Here is a 24881-nt window from a genome sequence, read left to right as displayed (position 1 = left end):
AATATTTCTTGTTAAAGAACAAGATGTACCAGGCCATCCAATAAAACTGATTAAGGCATAGCTCAGAGGTAGAATGAGAAAAAACAAATATTCATGTGTCACAAAGATACTTCAAGAAGCTTGTTCAGAAGTATTAGAAGAGGTAAGACTGAAGTTTTAAATCTCATAACTTCCTTTTTAAATAAAAAAAAAGTTACAATTTGTAATAAATTTGTTGTGATCTACTGTAGTTAACAGTGGCAATTACAGGATTTGTTATTTATTATTTCTTAATTAATGAACATTTAAATTAACTTATCACCAGAGCATTAAACCTTACATCTGACCTACTAGTTCTAGGCTCTCTCCTTAGTCAACAGAGACACAACATCCACTCCAGAAGCAGAATTCAATTCTCCTGTTTACATATCTGTTTGGGTTTTTTTGTTTATTTTGTTTAGCTTTTTTACCTGTAGAAAGTTGTTAAGCTGGTTCTTGGATTTCTCCATGAATTTCTGGTCTATGGATTTGAAGGGCAGTTTGCTGAGAGAAGGCAACTGAACTTTCTTTAATGATGTAAAACACTGTGGGAGAAAAGAGATCTCACTTAACATACATGTGCAGAAAGACACAGGTGGTTCCTAGCAAAAATTTAAAGATGCCTTTGTATTCTCATCTCCCTTCCACACCCCTCTCAGCACCCTGAAAAACACCTTCCCTTGCCCACTCTGAGCAGACAGACCTAAACGCTTTCCCTTCACACCACCATCATTATTTATTCCTTACCAGAAAGAAAGGTTAAATGACTGTAAAATAGAAACACTATCTGTCCCTAAAAGCTTTTCTAATACCTCCTTGGAAGCCAGCAAAAAAAATCTAGTTTTTAAAGCAGATTCTTGAATGACTACGCAGAGCACACACCATTTTGGGTTAGTCCAGTAAAACATTCATTACTGAGTGTCACAAATAAATAAATAAATAAATAAATTTTCTAAACAATTTTTACAAGCATCTGACAGAAGCCACAAATAAGCAGATAGAAAATGAGCTCTAAAAGGCTAAACACCCCTCTCCAAGCATAATTCTGACAAATGCTAACAATTTGCACCTTCTCCCTCCCCTAATCAAGATTCGTACCTCACTGAGTTTCCGGTGTAGGTTCTGAAACTCACTGAGCTTCCTAGGAACAGTCCAGTTCTTAGTTTCAGCTCCACCAACTTCTTGTAAACTCACCATGACAGAGTAACAGGGCACTTGTTCTCCATTCTCTTCCAAAACCTTGTGGGGAAAAAACAACAAGTAAGGTGAACTACTTTGAAAGCAAACAGTGGAATATTTGGGCTGCCAGAATCATGGCTTGCAAATTCAGTCCTCATCACTGCCCCAGGTTCTCTCACACTTTGAAGGCTGGACATGGTGCAATACCCTTAAAGGACTAAACTGTACCCAAAATCCTGAGTCAGTTCTCCAGCCAGCCACGATTAAACTTCACATACAGCTTTGTAATGCTGCCCATCAGCACTCAAATCTTCCTGACATGTCTTGTTCAAATCTCTGCGTGTATTATTGCAGTTTTTAAGGAACCTGTCACAGAGCTTGCTGATTGCTCATCAATTTTCCAGCTCTCACATCTGCATTTTCCTGACTGTTCTCCTATTATTCCCTCTCTTCTTTCCCAGTGCCTGTGCCAAGGCTCACCCACTCAGGCACAGCAGCTTTACATCTGGGCTCTGGGGCAGCTGGTGCTGTCTCAGAGTGGGTTCTCTACTCACAGGAGCTGTTCTGCCCCCACAGAACATGTGGCATCCATGCAGTGTTTATTTCCAGAGGGCTCACAACTTTACAGAAATATTAATGACTTGTGCTGTGCAACAGCCAGAGGAAGGAGGCAATTAACCACATTGTGCAAGTAGAAAAACTACAGCAAAGTTCAACAATTTTTCTTGAGACAATGGCAGCAGTTGTAACCATATTATTTCTTACTTTGATGAGCCACACTGAATTTCACCCTTATATCCTAATGATAACAGATTTTTGTTTGCTTATTACAAGGAAACTACTAACTAGATTATGAAAGGCAAATAAGGGGAATACATAAATCACACAACCTTTTTTGGCCAAGCCAAGCTCTCAAATGCTTGTCTTAATATACATGCAAATAACAAAGAAAATTACAAAACACCACTCTCACACAACCTTTTTGAGGAAAGTAATATTTTTTAAGCTTTTAGAGCTTTTTAAAAAATAATTAACTAATCCAATTAGGATAAAAATATATTTTAAAATTCATATATTTTGACACATTTTCTGAGAAGCCTGTAAGAGTCTGACAACACTCAATGCTAGTGACAGATAACTTGATGAGTGGCTACATCACCACTATAAAAGCCACACAGCTAAAATGTATCCTCGTATTATATGGCTGTTCAGACATATATATGAAGTATATTTCCTGTGATGTACTCCCTCTGAAGCTGCACATGGACCACTGGTAAATCTGATCTGAGATCTAGATTTCACATGTAAAAGAAGCTGCAGCAGCAGCTGGACAGAATACAAAGCTCCAGCCTGAATGTCTGAAAATGTGCCTGGTTCCCCCACACCTATCTGGGGAACTCCCTTTCTCCTACCAGACTAGTGCAGAAAGAAATGCTTGAGTAGCCTCCAAATGTAGGCCAGAGGGACCTAGAACAGAGGGACTGGGATCTCCTGGGATCTGTCTACCCACGCTAGACTGGATTTGTGTTCTTAGGGACTCACCAAAACCTCATGGCAGTTGCTTGTGAAAACTGGGAGATAAGTGCTGAAAAGGCTGATGTTAGCCATAGATATCATTCTCCATTACACATTCATCCTAGGGAAGGGATTTGTATGTGTGTAGGGTGATCTGAACTGTAATTGTCATGAGAGTCATCCATCTGGAAGGACATTCTCAGAAAGGGAGGGCATAAAACTTCTGTTTTCAAGTTAGCATCTATGTGCAAAACCATTTAAATTCTAATTGCTAGATGGAGACACATTACAACTTTCTGCAGATACCCTCACATAAATATCTTGAAATTCTTCAGGATATTAAGAAAGTAAAATCTTTTACCAACATAGGTACTTGTGCATTTGTTTTTCCAAATTTATGAGTCAACTGGAAAATGTACAGAAAATGGGATGTTAGGGGGTCTTTTATACCAGATCAAGTCCTTTGCTCTAATGGGCACCATCTCATATAACTGCTAAAGTGAGTATATTAGAACTTGTGAAACAATTTTTTTTCTATGCCCATTACACTGAAAGTCTGCTCTTGACCCTCACACTGATCACTGGAAGTTCAGTTTCTGAACTCATTTCCTATTTGTTCCAACAATCTTCACCTCTCCCTTATGTTTACCCTTGTTTTCATAGACAGCCTTATTCCTCCAAGTCTCCCTTTTGCTAAGCTGAGCAAACACAAGTGGTTTTGCAATCAGTCCTCATGGAAGAAGTTTCTCATTCAACCCATTTAGTTCCACCCTTCTCAAACACAACAGCACAGCACCTGCAGAGCAACTGCAACACTTTGTCTCCAATGGAAACTCTTCTCCTGATGTATGAGGGCCACATTTGCCTTTTTCACACCTGCAGCCCACTCAAGATGAACTGGACATCCAACAAGCCACCAACACACCTCCTGCTTGCAGCCAAAAGACACTGCAATGGGTCACACCCAAAGCCCAGAGTTCCTGCTGAATGCCAAACATCATATACCATGCCACGAGATTTCACTACACTTATTATTGCCATCCTAAAAAATCAGCCAGTTCTTTCTGAGAACCATCGTAACCCTCTTCCAGCTCTGATTCTTCATGAGCATTGACATTTGTGCTCTGGCTTGGTTTTCCAAGTCCAAAGGTTCTGTGACAGTCACAGCCCTAACTGTTTCACAGCACTGGCAAGGGCTCTTGGAATCAGCCCCTAGGATGAAATTTTCACACATCTCCTTCTCAGCCCCTTCCTCAGATGACATGAGGGCCTTCATGTTATTCACTGCTACTTACCAGGCAAGGACAGAATCAGCCCTCAAGTACCCAAAGTGGCTTCAGGCTATTGGGATTTTCTGCACTGGCAGCAACTCCATAGCCTCGAGACAATGTAAAGATGAAGTATTTCAGAACTTCTGTCTACTAGAATGCCACAGATACCCAGTTCAAAAATGGTGAAGATTTCTACCTCTTCCCAATGTGACACAAAGTCCCAAAGTGGACAGAGGAAGATGCTGACACACCTACAGCCATTAATAAAAACTACAAGTCACATGCCAGAGCTGAGCACCTCTTACCAGGATGTATGATGTGGTAACAACATTAAACATTCAATGAAATACTGCTAAAACAAATGAGGAACAAATATTATTAAATACTTCCCAGGAGAAGATGTCTCTATTAGCTTCAGTAGGTAAAATATAAGCTTAACATTACCAAAAACTGTAATCATAAAAGTTTGTTCAGTAAACAAACAAGTTGGCACGCAAAGCTGTTGAATCACCTACTAGAGGCACTAAGGGCTGGGTCCAGATATCTGTCAGAAATGAATAAACAAAAATTAATGCAGTCATTAAGCCAGAGATGGGCTGTATGACTCACCAGACACTTCCACTGAGCACAAACATCCTACATTCCAAGATATTTAAATGATAAGGTATTTATTCAAGCCTACAGACTCCATTCTTTATGAAAGTAACATATTTTAAAAGATGTTATGCTCCAAAACAGTCTTGCCTTTAGACAGAGGAGGCAGAATGTCTGTTACAACATGAAATGATACAACACCAAAACTATTAAAGCAAGTAGAGGAGATTAGGTTATGCAGCTGTCAGTTTTATTCCTGATGGTATGGGGGGAAAATACTTGTCATGTGACTCAGAATTATAGAAGTTGCTATCACAGCCTCCTTCTTTCTGCATATTCCAACCTCTACCAACCAGCCAAAACAGAGTCTCCAAATACAGTTTTACCAGAAATATCAGTTACAAAAAACAGTTGTAGTTTATACCATTTACATTGGTTATTTTATTTTTTACACACACTCACACAGACACACACAAACACTTCACACACACAGCTAGTGCATTTGTATGACTCAAAAGACTGAAAGATTCAGCCTCAGAGAGTGCAAACAACACACTAGGATTAGCAACACCATATTTTGCACAAATGTCACCTCCCCATACCCCTGAAATAATCAGCTGCCACCAGAACATTCCCAAGCAACAAGTAAACATAGGTAACAGCAACATTAATGCTTTCTCCAGCCTGCTCTGAGAAGCACAGAGCTGCAAAAGACACAGTTAATGCAAGCCTACACTTAATTATCTAATTCAGTACTACTTACAAGTTATAGTTAAGGTAGCAGACAATAAGAAGCCTTTCCCAATCTCCCTCTTATTTAGACAAATCACCTTCTCATGTGGTAGTAAGGGAGACACTGGGCAGTTCTGTATAGTGCCCCTTACGAGAAAGCTGCCCTTCTGCTGGACACTGCATTGCTGGTTTTTAAAAACAGACTTTCAGAGCTACATTTAGTAACACTTTCAGATGCTCAAGACACACTGGAACTCAACAGCACATTTCCTTTTCCAAGAAAAATGACATCAAGGTAACTACTTTTAGCTACTTAAAGAATATTTTCTTAGTAACACAGGAAGACAAGCAAGCAGAGATACAATTAACCTTTAATTTTATGAAGTGATGCCATCAAGAAATTGCTTGTGTACATTGTGAGACTGCAGTTACTACACAAGGAGCATTTATTGGATTCCTCTCATAGCAAGTGCTAATAGAAAACCACTTCTTTTCTTTCTTACATTTTTTGTTATATTTATTCTACAAATGACTGCCTCAGCCATGGAAAAACAGAACAAGAACAAAAAAATTAAAAAATTAACTTCTTATTCATCTTACTCACAGATTTAAGGCACTTTCTTTCTGGGTATTCTAGTCCCTTTGACACTGTACTGCCATTAAATATAATAATACAAAACACAAGAAGTGCAAGTACTGCATCTTGGAGAACTCTATGGAGACAAAACTACAACCAAGCGTGGTGGCAATGGTAATATAGCAAGAGACAGTTCTCATGAAAAACAGTGTCTTTAACATAGCAAATTACCCAGTGCCAAAACCAGCTAACATAAACGCAGGTATTTTTAGAACTCCATTACAACAGTGTCTGAGGACCAGAAATTTTGCATATGCATTATAGTAGTTACTGGGGAAACAGAGAAGGAGTTCAGAAGAAAAAAACCCCATACCTCTCCTGAGACAATGAAGGCTTTCCACATGCCAAGATTCTCACACCAGCAGTCTGTTCTTGCAATGTGCAGCTGAAGGTCATTGTGCTCTCTCTCCATCAGAGTAATTTCATCCTTCAGCTTAGAAACAATCTGTGGAGGAAAGTTTATTGATTGCAATCAGTAAGAAAAAGCATACGCAACGTGCCTTATTGTGTCTTCAGGGACACTATTAAGAAAGGAGAAAAGGAACAAAAGCAGGAGAGAAAAACCAATTCATATAGGGGAAAAAATGAGAGAATTTATGATGCCACATGAGCTTGTAGAATACACAGTTATCTTAAAGGACAACTCTGATACTATAATCATTAAAAAAAAAAAAAAAAAGAAGGATATGCTACTATCACACTGTCAGCATAAAAGACTCTTTTGACTAGGATTACACATTACACATTATATGTTTTATACAAAGTTGAAACTGCAGTTACTGAAATATGCATTACTGAAGACATCCTCCTTGCCATTTTCAGATACCCATGATGCATGTGGAAAACCTGGGAACAGATTTCATTCTAGGAAATTAGCTATGATAACAATCGTTCAGGAAGTTACCATTTGTTTCATTTGAGTTTTGGAAAGGGAAGGATTTATTACAGTGGAAAGCACAGCTTTATAAAGCTGTTCTCATCAAAGCATAACTATCATAATCTCATAAAGGAGAAACAGTGTATGCCATCACATCACGAAAACAAACAAGTAACCTGTTGTGGGCCACGACAGAGCTTTATTTTCTGTCTTGTAATTTTGCTTTCAGCTGAGTCTCTCATAAGCAACTGTACTTGCTGAAATTAACACCAAATTTCTTAGTTGGTGTCTACTTCTAGGACTCATAACTTTTGATGTCTATAGTTCCAGCTAGACAATGGTGTGCAGAACCAAGGCCACTGCCCAGTTCTGAGGAACACCTTATGATCTGGAAAAAGAAAGGGAGTAAAGAGGTCACACCTGCAACCCTCTTTTGGGAAGGGCAGACAACACAAGTGACCAGAACTGACCAGAGTATTCCATCCCATATGGGTCATACTCAGTATAAATCTGAGGGATCAAGAGGGTCAAGCATCTTCACCTTTGCCTTCACCCTTCACTCTTTCCTTTGCCCTTGTCCTGTTCCTGTTTGTTTCAGCATTCTGGGAGGATTCCATCTATTCATCTGCCTCTGGTCCTGATCCATGCCAGCCTGAATCTGTGTGTTCCTGCCTCCAGCTCCTGGATGCTGCTGACTCCAGGATTCCAGCCTGGACTTTCCCAGGGCTGCTCTGCAGCCTCGGTGACAATGTGAGAATTATTGGGGGAGAAGGGGAAGGAACGTGGTATCATTTTTCTGTATATCTGTATATATTTTATAATTTTGACTTCATTATCATTACTGTTTCATTAAAGCTGTGTAGTTTAGTCTCCAACCCGTAAGTCTCTCTCCCTTATTCTCTCTCCTTTACTTATCAGGGAAGGAAGAGGGATAAATAGAGAGCATCTGTCATTCAGTTAACTGCTGTCCCAGCGTTAAGCTGTGACATAACCATACATACCACCAGGAGACAGTATGACAAGAGAACATAGAAGTCTACTAAGATGTGGCATTTAGAAACACAGCAGAAGTTGACACTTCTACAAAGCTTCAGTAATTGCAATTTTCTGCATTTTTGTTGCATGCAACCTGTGAATTATCTACACAACAGCTATGTAAAAATGTTCTAGCATACACATAACCCTCAGAATATTTTTTTATTTTATTTACTATTGAGGCACAGATTGTTCTGCAGTCAGCCTACATGGACTCCTACAAGTGGCATCCAGGAACAATCAATAAATCCAGAAGAACTGGTAAGGTTTCATCACAAGTAAATAGCTACAATGCTTATAGAACAAATACTGACACTATAACAAGACTGGAACCATTTTATTGTTCTGTTTCAAAGATCTGTATTTTCAAAGACAAAAAATATTTCAGAAGAAAGACACAGGGAAAAAAAATCACTGCTGTGGAAGATGTACAACTCCTACCCCCAAAGAGTTTAGGCAGAGAAAGAATATTTAGTTATATAGTACTTTTCATACCAAAGAGAAAAAAAAATTAAAACTATAATGCTATAGAAGTGGTACATCCTAACTCACTCATACACAAACATACCCACTACTGTTTAGTACTTGTTTTGTGCTTTTAACTGTTTCTGCCTGTGGCTGAAATTTTGTATTAAAACCTAGCTGGTTTTAACAACCTTTTACAATTTCTCAGAGTTTATGTTCACTCTTGGTACAGGTCCACTGGAAATACAGAAGATCTGATGAAGTTAATCTAAAGTGTCTCTACTTCCACATAATTCCACACCTGATGGGGACAGAGGCGTTTTTCTATAAAGTCCCATTAATTTCAATAACTGTCACACAGCTTTTGTTTGAAAATAAGGCTTTGCAGCCACTAAAAACTGCTTAGTGTGGTTTTACTTTGCTACTGAGGATGGCAAAATTGAACTCTACAAAGAATTTGGTCCCTTAGTGCTTGCACAAGACAGCATGAGCCTGCACCCACAGACCCAAGGGAGGCAGACACTGAGCTTCAGCCATCAGACACACATCGAAGGGGGCACCACAGTCCAAAGATCAAGCTGTCATCTATGGCAGAGGGTTTAGTACATCACAGGCATTGCCTGAGACTGCTTGTCATCTTTCCATGCCATTTTTGCTACTCTTTATATTCCATCAAAATAAGACCTCTCCCAACAACATTTTCTTTTAAAGCTAGCAGTATACCATGTGCAACTCAAATGAACAGTTTTCTTGACTGGCTGGCATAGGAGTTGCACAGTGCTAGAAGGCACTTAAAGATGTAGATACATGTTTTGTATGGAAAGGTATTTCAGAAAGAGAAAACAAACAACTCAGGAACAGGTAAAAACACATGACATTCCCCTTCATATGGCACAAAAATACAGAATTTTTAGACCTGCTTTTCTATTTGATATGACGAAGAACCAAATTTTTACCTGCCACATGCAGAAGAGAAAAAAATGAAGTCCCTGTGGCAAGGTGCTCTCGCACTGTCAGCCCTAAATATCCATTTAAAAGCTCAACAGGGAAATGCTACTGCACTGATACAGGAATTAAAAAACAACAACAAAACCCCACAAACAAACAAACAAAAAGGGACATATCCATGTTATAGCCACTCTGAACAGCAGTGGCTGAATGATAAATAAGAGGTCTCTTCTGCCAGCTGAGGCCACACAGACACCCCAGAAGAGCTGTGGACACATTTCCAGCTGTCTGCAGTAACCTCCAGCAGAAGGGAGATGCAGAAGGAACAGAGGGAATGAAGCTGGCCAGGGTACTGCCTACATCTTTCTCTTAGAGGTAGCTATGCCCAAAGGTGGGGCAGCAGAGGAGAGTGGGATGTCAGCTTCTCTTCAGACCAGCATCTCAGCTCTCACCCTGAGTGAAGGCACAAATGTACAAAGAACCCAGGTCCTGCCAATGACCAATGGCCATTTCTGCCATTCCTAACAGGAGGCCATTTTAGGGAGATAGCTTGGCTACTCATTTGTTTCACACACATCTACCATTTGCAACCAGTGTTACTATACACCTGAAAAGCCTGCCCCAGCTGCATCTCAACAACAGTCCCATAGCATCATCCTCAGTATAAATGCAAATGATTTGGCCTCAGCCACATGTAAACCACTTGCCTCTGCCTGAATATGTTCGTAGATTGTGTAACTGTTGGACTCTACAAAGAGAGCTGAAGTTTCCTCAGAAATTTAAGTCTGATAAAAGTGTGCCCTGCAGATCTCTCCTAGCTTCTCATGAAGCAAGTCAGTAATTGTTACAGGCTTGGGTTTTTTCCCTCCTGATTTGCCCAAGCTCGTCTCAGCTCCAGTGCTTATGAAACCATGCTGGGCTACTGCAAAGCCACCAGAGGGAGCAGAAGGAGCACTTCTCCCCCCCGCAGTACTGCAGCTGCGGCAGGGACATGAAATGAGGTGACGCAAGGAATTACACAGGTACAGGTGGGTAGAGATGTAAGGAAGAAATACTATTTGCCACCAACAAAGACACAAGACCACTGGGAGAGAAGTTCTTATTCTATGACAAACAAAGCAATAGAAATATTTGCAATTTTAATTACAATAGCCTTAAAAAAATCAAAAACCCAAGCAGTAACTAAGATCCAGTTTCACTTTATAGCAATCTGACTTTTAGAGATGAGCCTGAGACAAGTGGATAACACCCAAACACCCACACAATATATATAAAACAAATAATAATGTAATAACATAATATCTAATAAGTAATATATATATATATGCATTTAAAAGTCTGAAGACACTAAAGGTATGTACCTTTTTGTCGGGTTTTGGTGAATTACACAGAGAATTTAGAGCCTGTTTCTTATACTCAAGCTTGTCATTTAGCTGGCGAAGTTTATTTACAGCATAACTGGCCTGTTCATTAATCCTTGTGCTGCATTCTTCTGTAGTTTCTTCACAACTTTGGCCCTAGGAATAGAGGATGGGAATAAGTGCCTCATTAATGTGAAACAGGGGACAGTTATTGTTTGCTCCATAAGCATGTAATCTGTAAGAACACTTCTTGATAAAGATGAAAATGGAGGTATAACATATTCTAACAGATATTCCAGCCATCAGATAAGACTTGAAACATAAGTCTATTTTTTTAAAAAAAGAAAAAACTAAAACCAACACCAAAAAACCCCCAAAGCAAAACCAAACTCCAAATCAACAACAACCCCATGCAGCGCTACAGGCTGGGGACAGAGTGGCTGGAGAGCAGCCAGGCAGAAAGGGACCTGGGAGTCTGCATTAACAAGAAACTGAACATGAGCCAGCAGTGTGCCCAGGTGGCCAAGAAGGCCAATGGCATCCTGGCCTGTATCAGAAATAGCATCGCCAGCAGGTCCAGGGAGGTGATTCTTCCCCTGTACTCAGCGCTGGTGAGGCCACACCTCGAGTACTGTGTCCAGTTCTGGGCCCCTCAGTTTAAGAAGGATGTAGAGGTCCTGGAACAGGTCCAAAGGAGGGCAACCAGGCTGGTGAAGGGACTCGAGCACAGGCCCTATGAGGAGAGGCTGAGAGAGCTGGGGCTGTTCAGCCTGAAGAAGAGGAGGCTCAGGGGAGACCTCATTGCTGCCTACAGCTACCTGAAAGGAGGCTGTAGCGAGGTGGGAGCTGGACTCTTTTCACAGACGACCTTCAACAAGACAAGAGGACACAGTCTTAAGTTGTGCCAGGGGAGGTTTAGGTTAGATATTAGAAAGAATATCTTCACGGAGAGGGTGATTAGGCTATGGAATGGACTGCCCGGTGAGGTGGTAGATTCTCCGTCCCTGGAGACATTTAAAAAAAGACTGGATGTGGCACTCAGTGCCATGGTCTAGCAACTGCTCCGGTGGGTCAAGGGTTGGACTTGATGATCTCTGAGGTCCCTTCCAACCCGGCTAATTCTATGATTCTATGATTCTATGATCAACAAAGACTCGTTACCATTTATACTACAGCTCTTCAGCAACTCTTGCAACTGCATAAAATGACCTTCAAACTAAAGCTTTCTTGTAAATGAAAGAATCAAAGTTTATTTTAAAATAACATTTAAATGCAACAACAGATTGTTGGTCATGATGAATATTCTGAGCCAGATATAAAAACAAATTCTTATCTCTGAGCTGAACAGTAACAAGATGGGGAGAGGATGACAAAAAAAAAAAAAATAATTCCACAGTTTTAACAAACAGTCCTGCCTCCCACAGACCTTCACAAAACAGATTTATCAGCCTGCAGAACAATCTAAATCAAGTTCTTCTTCTGCATAAACAGATTTTGATGCTGTTTTTACAAGTGTTAATAAAAATGTGTTAAAAGCACAGATGCATTACCTTAACCTCATAAATCAGTTTCTTACATTCATTCAGACAAACCAATAGTTTTTTCCATCTTGTGTACTACAGGCATGCAAAAAAATAGAAAACTTCACACCTTTCAGTGACATTCTCTGTAAAATCTTTTGATATTTGCCTCAGCCTCCCCTTCCTTAGTGCAGTTCCCCAAATAGGCACGAAGACCTTGACATGCAGCAAACCCAGCACTGTGATGTTACTGTTCAAAGAGCCCTGAGGTCTGCCTGTGACTGAATGTATCTAAATGTATCTGTGGGAAGTTATGAATGTAATCTCATGAACACAAGATATATAATTATATTCCTGCTAAAATATATCATTTATATAATCAACAAAAATCTAACAGAAGGAAGTCTCACACTCCACAAAATTCTGTGAAATAAAAAAATGAATTTTAGAGGAAAGAGTCTTACTGTAACTCCACAGTATTTTACACTTCAGTAAAAAAGTCTGAGAAGATATATGGCAGTAACAATAATTAATCTCCTTACTGTGATCCTCATAAGGGAGGGTAACATAATGGAGAAAGTCAGGAGTTGTAGGCTAAGAATTCCATGCCCTTTTCCAACTCTGCATTTGCCTGCTGTGTGGCCGAGCAAACATTAGCTTTTTGCCCCATCATTTCTTCTGTCTGTTCTGCATAGATTGCAAACTCCCAGGTCGAGACTTACTCCAAGCATGTGTACAGAGCTCAGCTCATGGACTCTTGTTGTCATCTCCTGGCACTACAATAATACTGCCAATAATAATTAATGGTACTGGGTGTTACTCAAAATGCTACTGAACAGAACCATAAAATTAAACACCTTATACTTGCTGGGAGGCACAGAGGTCAAAAGGAATAAAAAATGATATTTGCAACACTGAAGAATTAAAAGACTTTACACATGAATTTTGGTTCTAGTAATCAAAGGACTGCAATTAATTACTAATCAGTAAGGTTCAGCTCCTAGAGGTAGGCTACATAATTTCTGTGTCAATATTTCAGACACTTACTGCAAAAAAACATTGCTGAATCTCTCTGTTACCACATAAACTCTAGATTCAAAACATAACAAGATACCTGTAATCAAATTATCAAATAAACAACCAACACACACAAAGCTGAGATCATAAAGGATTATTTATGCTGTTTTCCCCTTGCAGCTAAACTGATAATGATTTCCATTTCTGTGAGTGGTGCAGGGCACAGACTTAGCTCTGGGCTTAATTTGGCCACCTGACACACACAGCACTGCTGCAACCACCAGACCCTCTTTCCTCAAAGTTCTGAATGCAGGCCCTGCTCCCTGCTGTATTTTCACACCTACTCATGACCTTCTAAAGGAGGTTTGTCCAAGAAGCAAAAAGCAACAACAGGTTGGAAGGAGAAGAGCTTGTTCCAAGTGCCGCAGACCCATCAGGACCCACCATGTCCTTGCCATGATTCCTAGCTTCTGGCTTGATTTTTTCACATTTAATCAGGGCTTATCCTTTTGTCTTGCTCTCCATAAGGACGCTAGATGACTTTTTACCTATCCAGCTATAATAGTGAAGTTTAAAAAAAATTCACGTAGGCAACTCCCACAGAAACATCAGATTTCTCAGCTGTGTTTTCCTATAAACACGGAGAAGAAAAAAATCCAAGCCTATTAGCCAGTACTGAGTATTCAACAGAATTTGAAAGACCACTGAAAGCTTCAGAAACAAGAATTTTTTATTATTTATTTTCACCTCAAAAACCTGGAAGCATGGCACAGAGATTGCTCTGTTTGAGAGATGTTCTAACAATATATGCAACTTAGTATTTGATTTGTTGATTAAAAAAAATGAAAAAAACCCCAAACTTTAACCATATAAGCAAACTTGGCAATATATTAGCCTTTAAGGTTTAACCACAGACACAGCTTTCCAATCTGGCACTTATATATTGAAGGATGCAGAGGAAGGACAGATGATGATGATGTCAAAAAAATCTAATTTTTTCAGCAGCCATAGTAAACGTTATCTGACAGGACAGCTTGCCCCAAGGTGTTGTGTCAGTTTTCTTAGAGAAATAGCTATCTCTATTAGGCTCTGAATAAAACATATACAGAGATTATAAACACAATGTTTAATACTTAGAAGGTTCTGGACAAAACTAGTAACAGTCTTTTCTCAAAATTACAGTGATTGCAAACACAAAGACAAAAAGCCTTTGAAGTATCTATCACCCTCAACATACAGCTGAGTTAGCAGAGAGAAAAAAGTAGAAATGGGTCTTGAATCCTCTATTAAAGCAAGGAATACAGGAAGAAACAATGAAAAACTCAGTAAGCTCTAGAAGTTAGTATTTGGAGTGATTTCCTTGTAACAGCATCTCTCTGCAAATTTGCAGACATGCAAACTACAGAGACCATACTGGCTCACCTATGAAATTAAAATCATATTTAAACAGTAAACACAAAAGCCCTAGGTTCTACAAAAATTGGAAAGAGCAGAATGTAGATCAGCACCTTTGGATTCTGCTTCTTGTGTTCAAGGCCAGGTTGGATGGGGCCTTGAGCAACCTGGTCTAGTGGGAGGTGTCCCTGACGATGCAGGGGGTTGGAACAAGGTGATCTTTAAGGTTTCCTTCCAACCCAAACCATTCTATGACCTGTCCATTTAGATGCAGTTTCAGCCAAGCTATTACACTTTGTGTTCTGAGCAAGTTCATATGTAAAGTGAAGATCCTCATGCTGATCTGAAGCAGCAGCCTGACCGAAAGATTCTCACTAGTCTGAGAGATGTTTTTGTGAAAACATTCTTAAATAAACACATGTTCCCCTCTGGCACAACTGATTTAAAGAAACTGATTTAAAGAGCTGCTGTTGGGTTATTGCTTATGATATTTTGAATGCTCAGTTTTAGTATTTCCAGGCCTACTGCTATTGTAGTAAGTTACATCTTTCAACATAGCCTATTCATTAATTCAATAAATATAAAAGCTCTAAGATTACAGTTTTCGTTACTTTTTACTCTCTTCTGCGCAACTTTTAATACCTAAGAAATGCATGGGGACAGGGACAATGTGTAGACTGAAACCTAGTGACATTTCAGTGAGATTTCCTTTACTGAAAAGCAGAGCAGCTGAACTTGTGTAAGTTTCGCCTTCTCTGATACTAAGGAGCACAAATGAGAGATGTGAAATACAAAAGGCTTGGAAATCTGAAATACCTGCTTTAAGTAATTTAAACAGTCATTTTGTACTATTCTGTTTCAAAGACCTTGTAAATTTACTGGGATTACCTGATGAAAGTGATGGTATTTATAAATCCACCAGAATAAAAAAATTAGTCCAAAACTCAAGGACAGAAGATGCTAATATATGCTGTATTCAGGATCATCTTTAGATCACCTTAAATAACAGTGAAATAAAGTGTAGAAATTGTCCATGTGACTCACCACTTCATCTTTGTCCTCAGGAGTTAGCTGAGTAGAACTTCTTTCTTCTTCCTTCTTGACTGATCTCTCATACAAATCACTAACAATGAATGAGGGGTAGTATCTGTCCTTTAGAGTTTCATAAACATCTGCCTGAATTCTGTAGAATACTTCAATGCCTTTATTTCCCACAAGACTTTGCTGTATTTCTTTATACAGGGATTTTTCCACAGGTATTTCTCTGCTTTCCACAAAAAAATTCTGATAAATTTCACTCACCAGTTGAGGTATTTCAGACTAGAAAGCAAGGAGGGGGAGGGAGAAAAATGAAAAAATGTTAGAAATGTCAGGATAAGTCAGGATCCTGGTGTATAATTTGAAGGATAATCAAGCTAATTTCACACCCAGATATTTGAGAACATGCCTATAACTCTCTGAGATCAAGCACTCTGCCTGCACACTAATGCAGTCAACCACACAAGCTAAATATCGATACTTGCTAAGTGAAGAAACAGCTGTGCTCTAAAATGTCTGTAGCTTCCACATTCACAGCTTTTCAAAGCTCCAAGAGCTGGTATTTTAAAAAAAGGTGCTAGAGCAACGCTGCAATCATCATTTTAAGTTCAGACTATAGAATTCATCTCTATTGGCTCTCCTGCCTTCTGATGGATAGAATCAGCTCACTACATGACTATTTATTTTTGAGAGGGAAAAGAAAAAATAAAAGGAAAAAAGCACACCTGGGAAACACATACACGAGGGAGGGTATTTCCACTGAGCACAGAAAAAACAGGATTGAACTTTGCAGCAATGAACAGGAAAGAGAGGAGATAATGAGAGACCATGGGTTGTGCTGCATATTATCATCTCTCTAAAGTAACCTGAATCAAAAAGGTTTTATCCACTCCCTTAGCATAGCAAAATGTGCTTGCATGCCTCATGTGACAGTATCACAGTCACATGGCTCCATGATGCTAGTTTTTTGTAATCAAATCTGACCTGGGAGTGGCATACCACATTTACACTCATGGAACAACAGGAGTACAGTCTTGAACAGAGGCACTACATACACTGTACTGAAAACAAGGAGAGAAATCACAGCTTGGAAGGTTGTAAAACTACTCACAGCACCTTTTCCAGTCACAAATGGTTTACAAATAAGAAGCGATTTACACAACTCTCTCCATAGTGCCTGACAAAGCCTTTTCATTAACACTTTCTAGCTGGAACTGAGCTGGAACTTAGTAATTTCTTCAGATGGTATTAGTGGTTCACTACCCATGTTTCACAATTTACCACTTTGGTTACAGGATGTTATCTGTGTTTTCCAATTTACTAGAATCTTTTTACATAGAAAAGTAATAAAATTACAGTGAATAAAAAGTTAACTGATACTTCATAATGAAATTTATATTTCTTCTTGGTGTGAATCTTGGAGGTTTAAAACAAATTTCCCCTAAAAATCCACATCACTGCTTTCAAAGAGCAAATCTATCCTCCCCATTCTTTCTCTGTATCATTGCTCCAAGGTACTACTTGCAACTTCAACTGGTATTTCCTACCCCTGTTTCAGTGTTGTCACTCCTATTTTATTTTAGCGCTAATTACAATATAGCGGTGTTTCTTCCTTCTAGTAGTAGTGCAGTAATAGGGAGAGGAAAGGGTCTTTTAAAGCAAAATCTCTCTTTCTAAAAGATTTTAAGAACATATATACACAAATTTTTTACTGTTTTGGATTGAATGGCAAGATGAGAAGTTTATGTGCAGACTATCAAACAGTAACAGAGTTTTCCGTTTCATATGAGCTCACAGAACTAAAGCTACTACATTACTTCAAGTCTTTTCTCTGGTGGAGGGGGAAATCAGTATACTATCTCTGCATCAAGTATCAGGTATTCTTTTTATAGGTCATGTTGTGACAGAAAACAACAGTAAACCACCATCACAACAGCCTACAATTTTTAATTGCTGTATTATCCTCAAGTATTGATTAGTCACTCCTCCTTGCTATCGTTGTTCTAAAAAACATAAATACAAAGACATTTCCTAACATCAAGATCACAACAAACAGAGATCCCCATTAATGTACAAGCCATGGGGACTTGCAATTTATCCCACCTTGTTAGCATTCTTCAGATACTCCACAGACTCCCACAGACCGATCAAAGCCATCTTGTCCATCCTTTCCATGTAGATTCGAAAGTGCTCTCGGTATGAAGGGTTGGCCAAAATTTCTTCAAACTGAAGAATCTGAAGAAAGGAAAACTAGCAGTAAAACCTGAGAAAATACCTAACTCAAATTTCTTTCCATCCCTTAAGCAGAAAATATGCCCACAGAGAACGATGCATCCCAGAAATACGCGCTAGATTCAAGTGTACATACCTTCTACAGTATTTTTTTTCTTAATTAGAAAAAAAGGAGAAAAAAAAAAAAACAACCCAAAACATGAGTTGTAAGTAATTAGAAGATCCATGCTCCTCCCAGACAGAAAATGTTGCCATGTGTTTTCTGTCCAGGAGGCATGACATTTCAAAAGATTAAGATAGTATTTCATGAAATGCTATTGCAAAAAAATTTAACTTCCAATATTCCTGCAAGGCAGAGAAGCCAAACTGAAACATCACTGATTTATTCTTTGCTTGAATCAAACAGATAACACCAGCAGTATGCATGCCACAGGGCTTTGAAATGTATCTCAATTATTCCCAGGGACACAGAGAAAGATGGAGTGCTCCACCTTGGCAGCTAGGGCATTTGGCAGCCAGTTTCCATTAACTGAGTATTATTGAAAAGCATTCATCAGAAATACAGCCTGGAGAGAGTATGGGCTATAGTATAATGCTCAGGATTCTTCCTGAGATGAAAAAGGTGGCTCTACATTAAGCAGAAGAGGAAATGAAACACAGACTTCTCTCACCCAAGCTGATGCTGCAGCCAATAGGCTATTGGATTAAAAAGCCATTACCTTTCCTCATGCTCTACTATTTTTGTGAATCCAGGCCTTTTCTGTGAGACAAACACATGAAAACAAAACACCTCCCTGACAAAGCTAAGATATATTCCCATGTTAAAAAAAAAATTAAACAATGGCTTTCTTTGAAAAATAGGAGCAATTTTCAAAACATCTTACTAAAACCAAACACTCCTTCCTCTCCCACTTTTCAGTCTAGCACCTCATTTAGTGCCATTGTTTACATCACCGGAAATGCAAATAACCCACAGTGGTCTTGGTCTCTTTCTGTGTACTTCACAGACACCAACAAACATATATCTTTTTCTTTTAAATTACAAGTAGATCCTTAAGCACAGAGGCTAATGAATCTTGCATTTTATAGCAAAAATTGAGGCATTAATAATTTCTCTAGTATGTTTTTTTTGATACCTAATAATAATACAATTCAGGTCACATATAAGCATCTCTCTCTGGGAAGGCCACTTATTTTCCTAAACCTAGTAGCTATGAGACTCTACCACCAAGCTCCATTTAGAAGAAACAGTTTGCTGGACTGTTTGCTGTATGAGAAGAAGCCACATACACATGCACATACACAGCTACCATCACAAGTCAACTCCTTAATGAACTAAGCTAAAGAAGATTATTTAAAAACTGTAGCGACCTATGTTTTGCCTGAGCCAGCTCCAACAGATTTTGGGCACTGTTTAGGTAAATTGTGTTTGTCTCAGCTGAAATGCTCATTTTTAACTTCAGAGTTCCTAAGGGACAACCACATGCCATTCCTCTCTTCACTCTGGACACAGCTCACTCTCAGTCCCTAAGCTGTTAAGGTCTATGCACATAAACTTCTGCCTTTCAGTGCTCACTGTATAATGCTCATTGAACAGCAAAGAGAAGCAAGCTTGCTGAAGCTAAGTTTGTTACAGAAATGGTAATCAGACTGCTAAAAAGAACACAAAGATGATAACCATAGAATCATAGAATTGGCTGGGTTGGAAGGGACCTCAGAGATCATCAAGTCCAACCCTTGACCCACCGCTGCAGTTGCTAGACCATGGCACTGAGTGCCACATCCAGTCTCTTTTTAAATATCTCCAGGGACGGAGAGTCCACTACCTCACTGGGCAGCCCATTCCAATGTCTGATCACCCTCTCTGTAAAGAAATTCTTTCTAATATCTAACCTAAACTTCCCTTGGCACAACTTAAAACCATGCCCTCTTGTCTTGTTGAAAGTCATCTGGGAGAAGAGACCAATCCCCACTTGGCTACAACCTCCTTTCAGGTAGTTGTAGAGAGTGATGAGGTCTCCCCTGAGCCGCCTCTTCTCCAGGCTGAACAGCCCCAGCTCCCTCAGCCTCTCCTCATAGGATCTGTGCTGGAGTCCCTTCACCAGCCTAGTTGCCCTCCTTTGGACCTGCTCCAGGACCTCGATATCCTTCCTGAACTGAGGGGCCCAGAACTGGACACAGTACTCGAGGTGTGGCCTCACCAGCGCTGAGTACAGGGGCAGAATCACTTCCTGAGACCTGCTGGCCACACTGTTCCTGATACAGGCCAGGATGCCATTGTGCTTCTTGGCCACCTGGGCACACTGCTGGCTCATGTTCAGCTTCCTGTCAATCCAGACTCCCAGGTCCCTTTCTGCCTGGCTGCTCTCAGCCACTCTGTGCCCAGCCTGGAGCTCCCCATGGGGTTGTTGTGGCCAAAGTGCAGGACCCAGCACTTGGCCGTGTTGAACCTCATCCCGTTGGAATCAGCCCAACTCTCCAGTCTGTCCAGGTCCCTCTGCAGAGCCCTCCTGCCTTCCAGATGATCCACACTCCCCCCCAGCTTAGTGTCATCTGCGAATTTGCTGATGGTGGACTCAATCCCTTCATCTAAATCATCAATGAAGATATTAAATAGAACTGGGCCCAACACTGATCCCTGGGGGACACCACTAGTGACCGGCCACCAACTGGATGCAGCCCCGTTCACCACCGCTCTCTGGGCCTGGCCCTCCAGCCAGTTCCTAACCCAGCACAGGGTGCTCCTGTCCAAGCTGCGGGCTGACAGCTTTTTCAGGAGAATGCTGTGGGAGACAGTGTCGAAGGCTTTGCAAGGCCAGCCTGTGGTTCAGCCTGTACTGCTATCCATCATCATACTTTCTATTCAGTCATTTTATCAAGGACAATGTTCCAAAATAAAAGCAGAAGAGTCTCTTTCAGTCTTTTGAACAGCTATCTTCACCATCTCTGTAAACAACAGCAGAAGTAATAAATGACAATGTAGAGCAGGTGCTGCCTCTTCTTAAGCAACAGGTCACCTTGGACTCTATGCCTCTATTATCCAAGGTGTTCCCACCCGGGCTCACAGCAAGGAGGGTAACAAACATCCCCTCTCAAAATAATTGTGGTTAAGTGCTGCACCTAACAAAGGGCCCACTGCACAGGTGCCTCATGATAATTAAAGTGGTGGTGCCTAATAATGCTGTTATACAAACCTCCCAATAGTTACCTTGCAAACTGGAATACCTTAAGTACATGAGGAACAGAAAAGCTTATTTAAACTTCTGCTGCAGAAATGAGACCTCACAAACACTTGTTTTTTTAGGTTTTTGTTTAAGGCTTGACTATCCTGGAGTTACTAAACTTGTTAGACAATGTACTATAAACATTAAGACTTCATTGATAACCATGATGCACAAGAGACATTTTTAGTTTTGAGGTGATAACTTATCATAAAATGCATGCAAACCAGGAAGTATTCTGTGAAGGATCCTTCCTTCTCCAATTTAAAGAATAACATTCTGCAGTAAATTGCAATCCTCAGCAAAATACAATTTTATGACTCAGTATCACTGCAAATAAAAGTTCAAGCTCTATGTTGGCACATACGCACACACTAGGGCATCTGTATGCCTTCAAATTTAGTATCCAGTTAGCAGATAGAATCTTAAAATTATCATCAACAACATTTCTTCAGGTCCATTTAATGCTAGAGCAGCTTGTGAGTTTGGAAAAAACAGTAGCTTTACTGCTGCTACATCAATTCCCTACTCCAACAGGAAAGTAACTAATATACCACAGCTGGTCATGGGCTCTGCCAAAGTCTAGGAAGGGGTTAGATTTTTAATTTTTTTCCAAGCAGGGTGCTTTAGCTTGCATCTCTAGCATATGCACACAGAACAGCCTTGTTCCTGGCCCTACAAAGCAGAGACCTAGGCTTGGCAAGTCCCTAAAGATAGTAGCAACTTCTCCCTGGAGGGGAACAAGAAGCAACTACTTAATTGGAAGGACCTGTGTGTAGGCACCAGACATGGCACAGAAGCATTGTAAATCTTTGTAACACAGCAGGTTCCCATTCACTACAACTACATTGGCCAAAAATGAATAACCACAATACAGCTGGTAACAATACTGCAGATTATGGGTGCCATAAATAGCGGTGGAGGTTTTCTGCTGGGATGACAGCACACAGTCAGAGTGCAGGACTTCCATTTTAATTTTGATTTTCTTCTTTTTTTGTAGAAGACAGGAATAAGAAAAGTGTGAAAAATAATACTGGAAAGATATGAAGTTCTTCCCAAGCTGCATTTTAAAAACCATTAACTAATGCTTTGTCTGTATACTGACTAAAATTAAAGCACAGATTCTTCTTAAGATTTTTTTTTTCAAAAAAGGCAAGGCATCAGAAGGCTATCTTTGTCATATAAAGCAGTAGCTGAACCAAACACAATGATTAGTTATTTATCAGGAAGTATATAACATATAAGGTACCAGGCCATTTTACAGCACATAGACCAATGGAAAAGTCCCTGCCTTGAGACTCTCGTGTTCACAGACACCATTCTGTCCATGATGAGACACATCATCTTCATGCAAGAGGGGAAAAACAATTGAAGGTCACTTTTTTATATCCCCAAAATGAGGTATCCTGACATACTGTGATCTCGCAACCTGAAGCTCAGAATCAGCTTCAGCTCATTTCTCATCCGTAGGATTATTAACCTGAACTGCCTGTGCCTCAAAATATACTCAGGTGGTTTCCTTGCTATTTCATAGCCAGTCAAGAATCAGACCCCCAGAGCTCCTCATACCACCTGTGGTTCACAAAAAAGCTCCACTAAGGAGATGCTATGACTTCACATGTCAAATCTAACCAATGTGGTGATGCAGCTGTTGTGCTGAAGCCAACAAATGGTTTGCAGAATAAACACAGACAAGAAGAACTTCATTACTGCAGTACTGTGCAGGTACTACAGTTTCTAAGAAAAAGGATGAACTACACTGACCGTAAGTAGATTAGAAGAGATCCTTTATACAATACACTAATTTAAACTGCATTTTCACTAAAAGCAAATCTAACACCGAGGGAAGAGCATAAATCAGTATCAAAGCTAATGACAAAATTCCAATTCAGTGAGTAGCTGGAGTTTGCTCATATGTCTGCTTCTGAATATGTGACTACAATTTACACATTCAGGATTTCCCTAGAGAACCCAGATTCAGGATGATGAGGTGAGTGAAACGTGCAGAATTTATACAGACCTATAACTCTTCTGTATTTATCAAACATAAAACTGACACTGTTTTATAATTAGCTTCTGCTGTAAAAGGAAAATATATTATTTCAAAGAACATAACTTTTGTTTCTTAAATCTGTAAGAGAAGAACATAGACAGCTTTAAATAACCCATCTCCACATTTAAGTCTATAATCAAAACACATCAAAACCTTTTACCAGCAGTGCTACTACTGTCCTACTACTGCAGGAAAGACAAGGCTTTCTGTAGGATGCAGAAGTGAAACAAAAACACAAGCCTATGTCTCTAGACACTCTGTTCTTTGTTCAACCAGTACCAAAAATTCCCCAAGGTTATTAATGTATTCATGCTTCTGTACTACACTTATGTAAAATAATAATAGAAAATGCCATTGCTGACCTATTTCATGCAAGTTGAAGAAAAGAAAACACACTAACTAAAAAGTTAGTTATTCTGCAGTTTAAGTAACAGCTTAACAGAAAAGCTGGCACAGCAAGACACTAAAGAGAAGTTATGGGTCAACAGCAGCAATGTGCCAACATGAGCTTATCTGCTAAATCCCAAACAACGCCTTTCCCTTTTGCTCAGAAAAAGGCTCGAGTGTTCAGTCAGCACCGCCCACACGGGAGGGGCCGGTACCCAAAACAGCACTGCCTGCCTTGAAAGAAACCAGAATGCAGCTACCCCAGGGCAAGAAGAGGATGGGAAGAAGCAACAGTACAGAGTCCCCTTGCTCAGCCAAGCCCTGGGCATTTTTCTGTCTTCAGGAGAGCACATCATGACCTCCATCTCTCGTCCATCTTCCCCCCTTCCCTCTCTTGGCAACAGAGAGCTGCAGACAACAGGAGAGTCAGGCAGTTTTCCTGTTTACTGCACTGACATGGGTGTGGAGGAGTTCTAGGGCTTCCTCACATAAACACACTAAAATCTTAAAAGCAGAACAGCCCTCCCACTGTCAGAACATTATTCCCACTGTCACTACAACAAATGCCTGTGGAAGGAGTCTTTATTCCTATTTAATTCATTAAATCAATAGGAAGCTGCTCATGGGTATATTTGCAAGACATAACCCTGCATTAGCAGTGCCCAGAAAAAAAAACCTAAAAACATACAAACAATTGGGTTATAAGCCACACAAAATTAACAACAGAAATACCTTTGATTTTAATTATATTTTCTTAGAATATTTGCATACTTTACAATATTTCTGACCAATCCCTGCGGCTTCACTACCTGACCCTGTTGTTCTGAACAATTTTATATCAGCATGTATCCATACTGAAAAGTCTGTAACATCTCAACAGGCAACAAAAGCAGCATCAGTGGCTCACGGGGTGCTGCCACATGCTTCCCTTTTTCCTTTTCTCCTTGGCACTTCTTGCTACACCCAGCTTCAGGAAACAGATCACGAGTGCCTTGGCACACTCTGTGATACACCATCTGAAATCAAGCTTTAAGAATAAGTAGAGGGTAGAGAACATGTCTCTATCAGACCTTACTCAAGAAAGGCAAAACACACATAGTAAGAACCATTTCTCCATCATGCAGCTTTTTCTTCTGTGCCACTAAGTTAGAATTACTATAAAGATATAATGAAAGTTCAAGATCCCTGCATGAAGAGATAGCTTCTACCTACATTGAAAAGAGAAAATGTCCTTTCTAATTTGAATACATAATTACTGTGGCTTTGCCCAAAGGGAACAGAGCAGATTACACAAAGAAGTCACTAAACTTAAAGTTTAGCAAGAATACATAGTCATTATTTTATTTTTTTAGATGCTGGCTAACACAATGGTTGTTCTCTTAATTA

The 24881-nt window shown here is 39.8% G+C and overlaps 1 protein-coding gene across 2 annotated transcripts in view; it reads right to left on the bottom strand.

The window, feature by feature from the left end:
* Positions 1–24881, bottom strand: part of SNX25 (sorting nexin 25) — an 82034-nt gene that overhangs the window by 8986 nt on the left and 48167 nt on the right. For both annotated transcript variants that reach the window (XR_011725775.1, XM_071743303.1), the window contains exons 8-13: positions 17706–17837; positions 15609–15884; positions 10633–10788; positions 6260–6391; positions 1117–1257; positions 450–563 (exon numbers count right to left, since the gene is read on the bottom strand). Coding sequence is in view for 1 of the 2 variants with exons in the window: in XM_071743303.1 (XP_071599404.1) it covers positions 450–563; positions 1117–1257; positions 6260–6391; positions 10633–10788; positions 15609–15884; positions 17706–17837 (951 nt within the window). In the remaining variant the exon portion in view is untranslated. The remainder of the gene's footprint in view (positions 1–449; positions 564–1116; positions 1258–6259; positions 6392–10632; positions 10789–15608; positions 15885–17705; positions 17838–24881) is intronic.

The sequence above is a fragment of the Heliangelus exortis genome, chromosome 4, assembly GCF_036169615.1.
Source record: "Heliangelus exortis chromosome 4, bHelExo1.hap1, whole genome shotgun sequence".
Classification (NCBI taxonomy): Eukaryota; Metazoa; Chordata; class Aves; order Apodiformes; family Trochilidae; genus Heliangelus; species Heliangelus exortis.
This window is presented reverse-complemented; position numbering and strand designations above follow the sequence as displayed.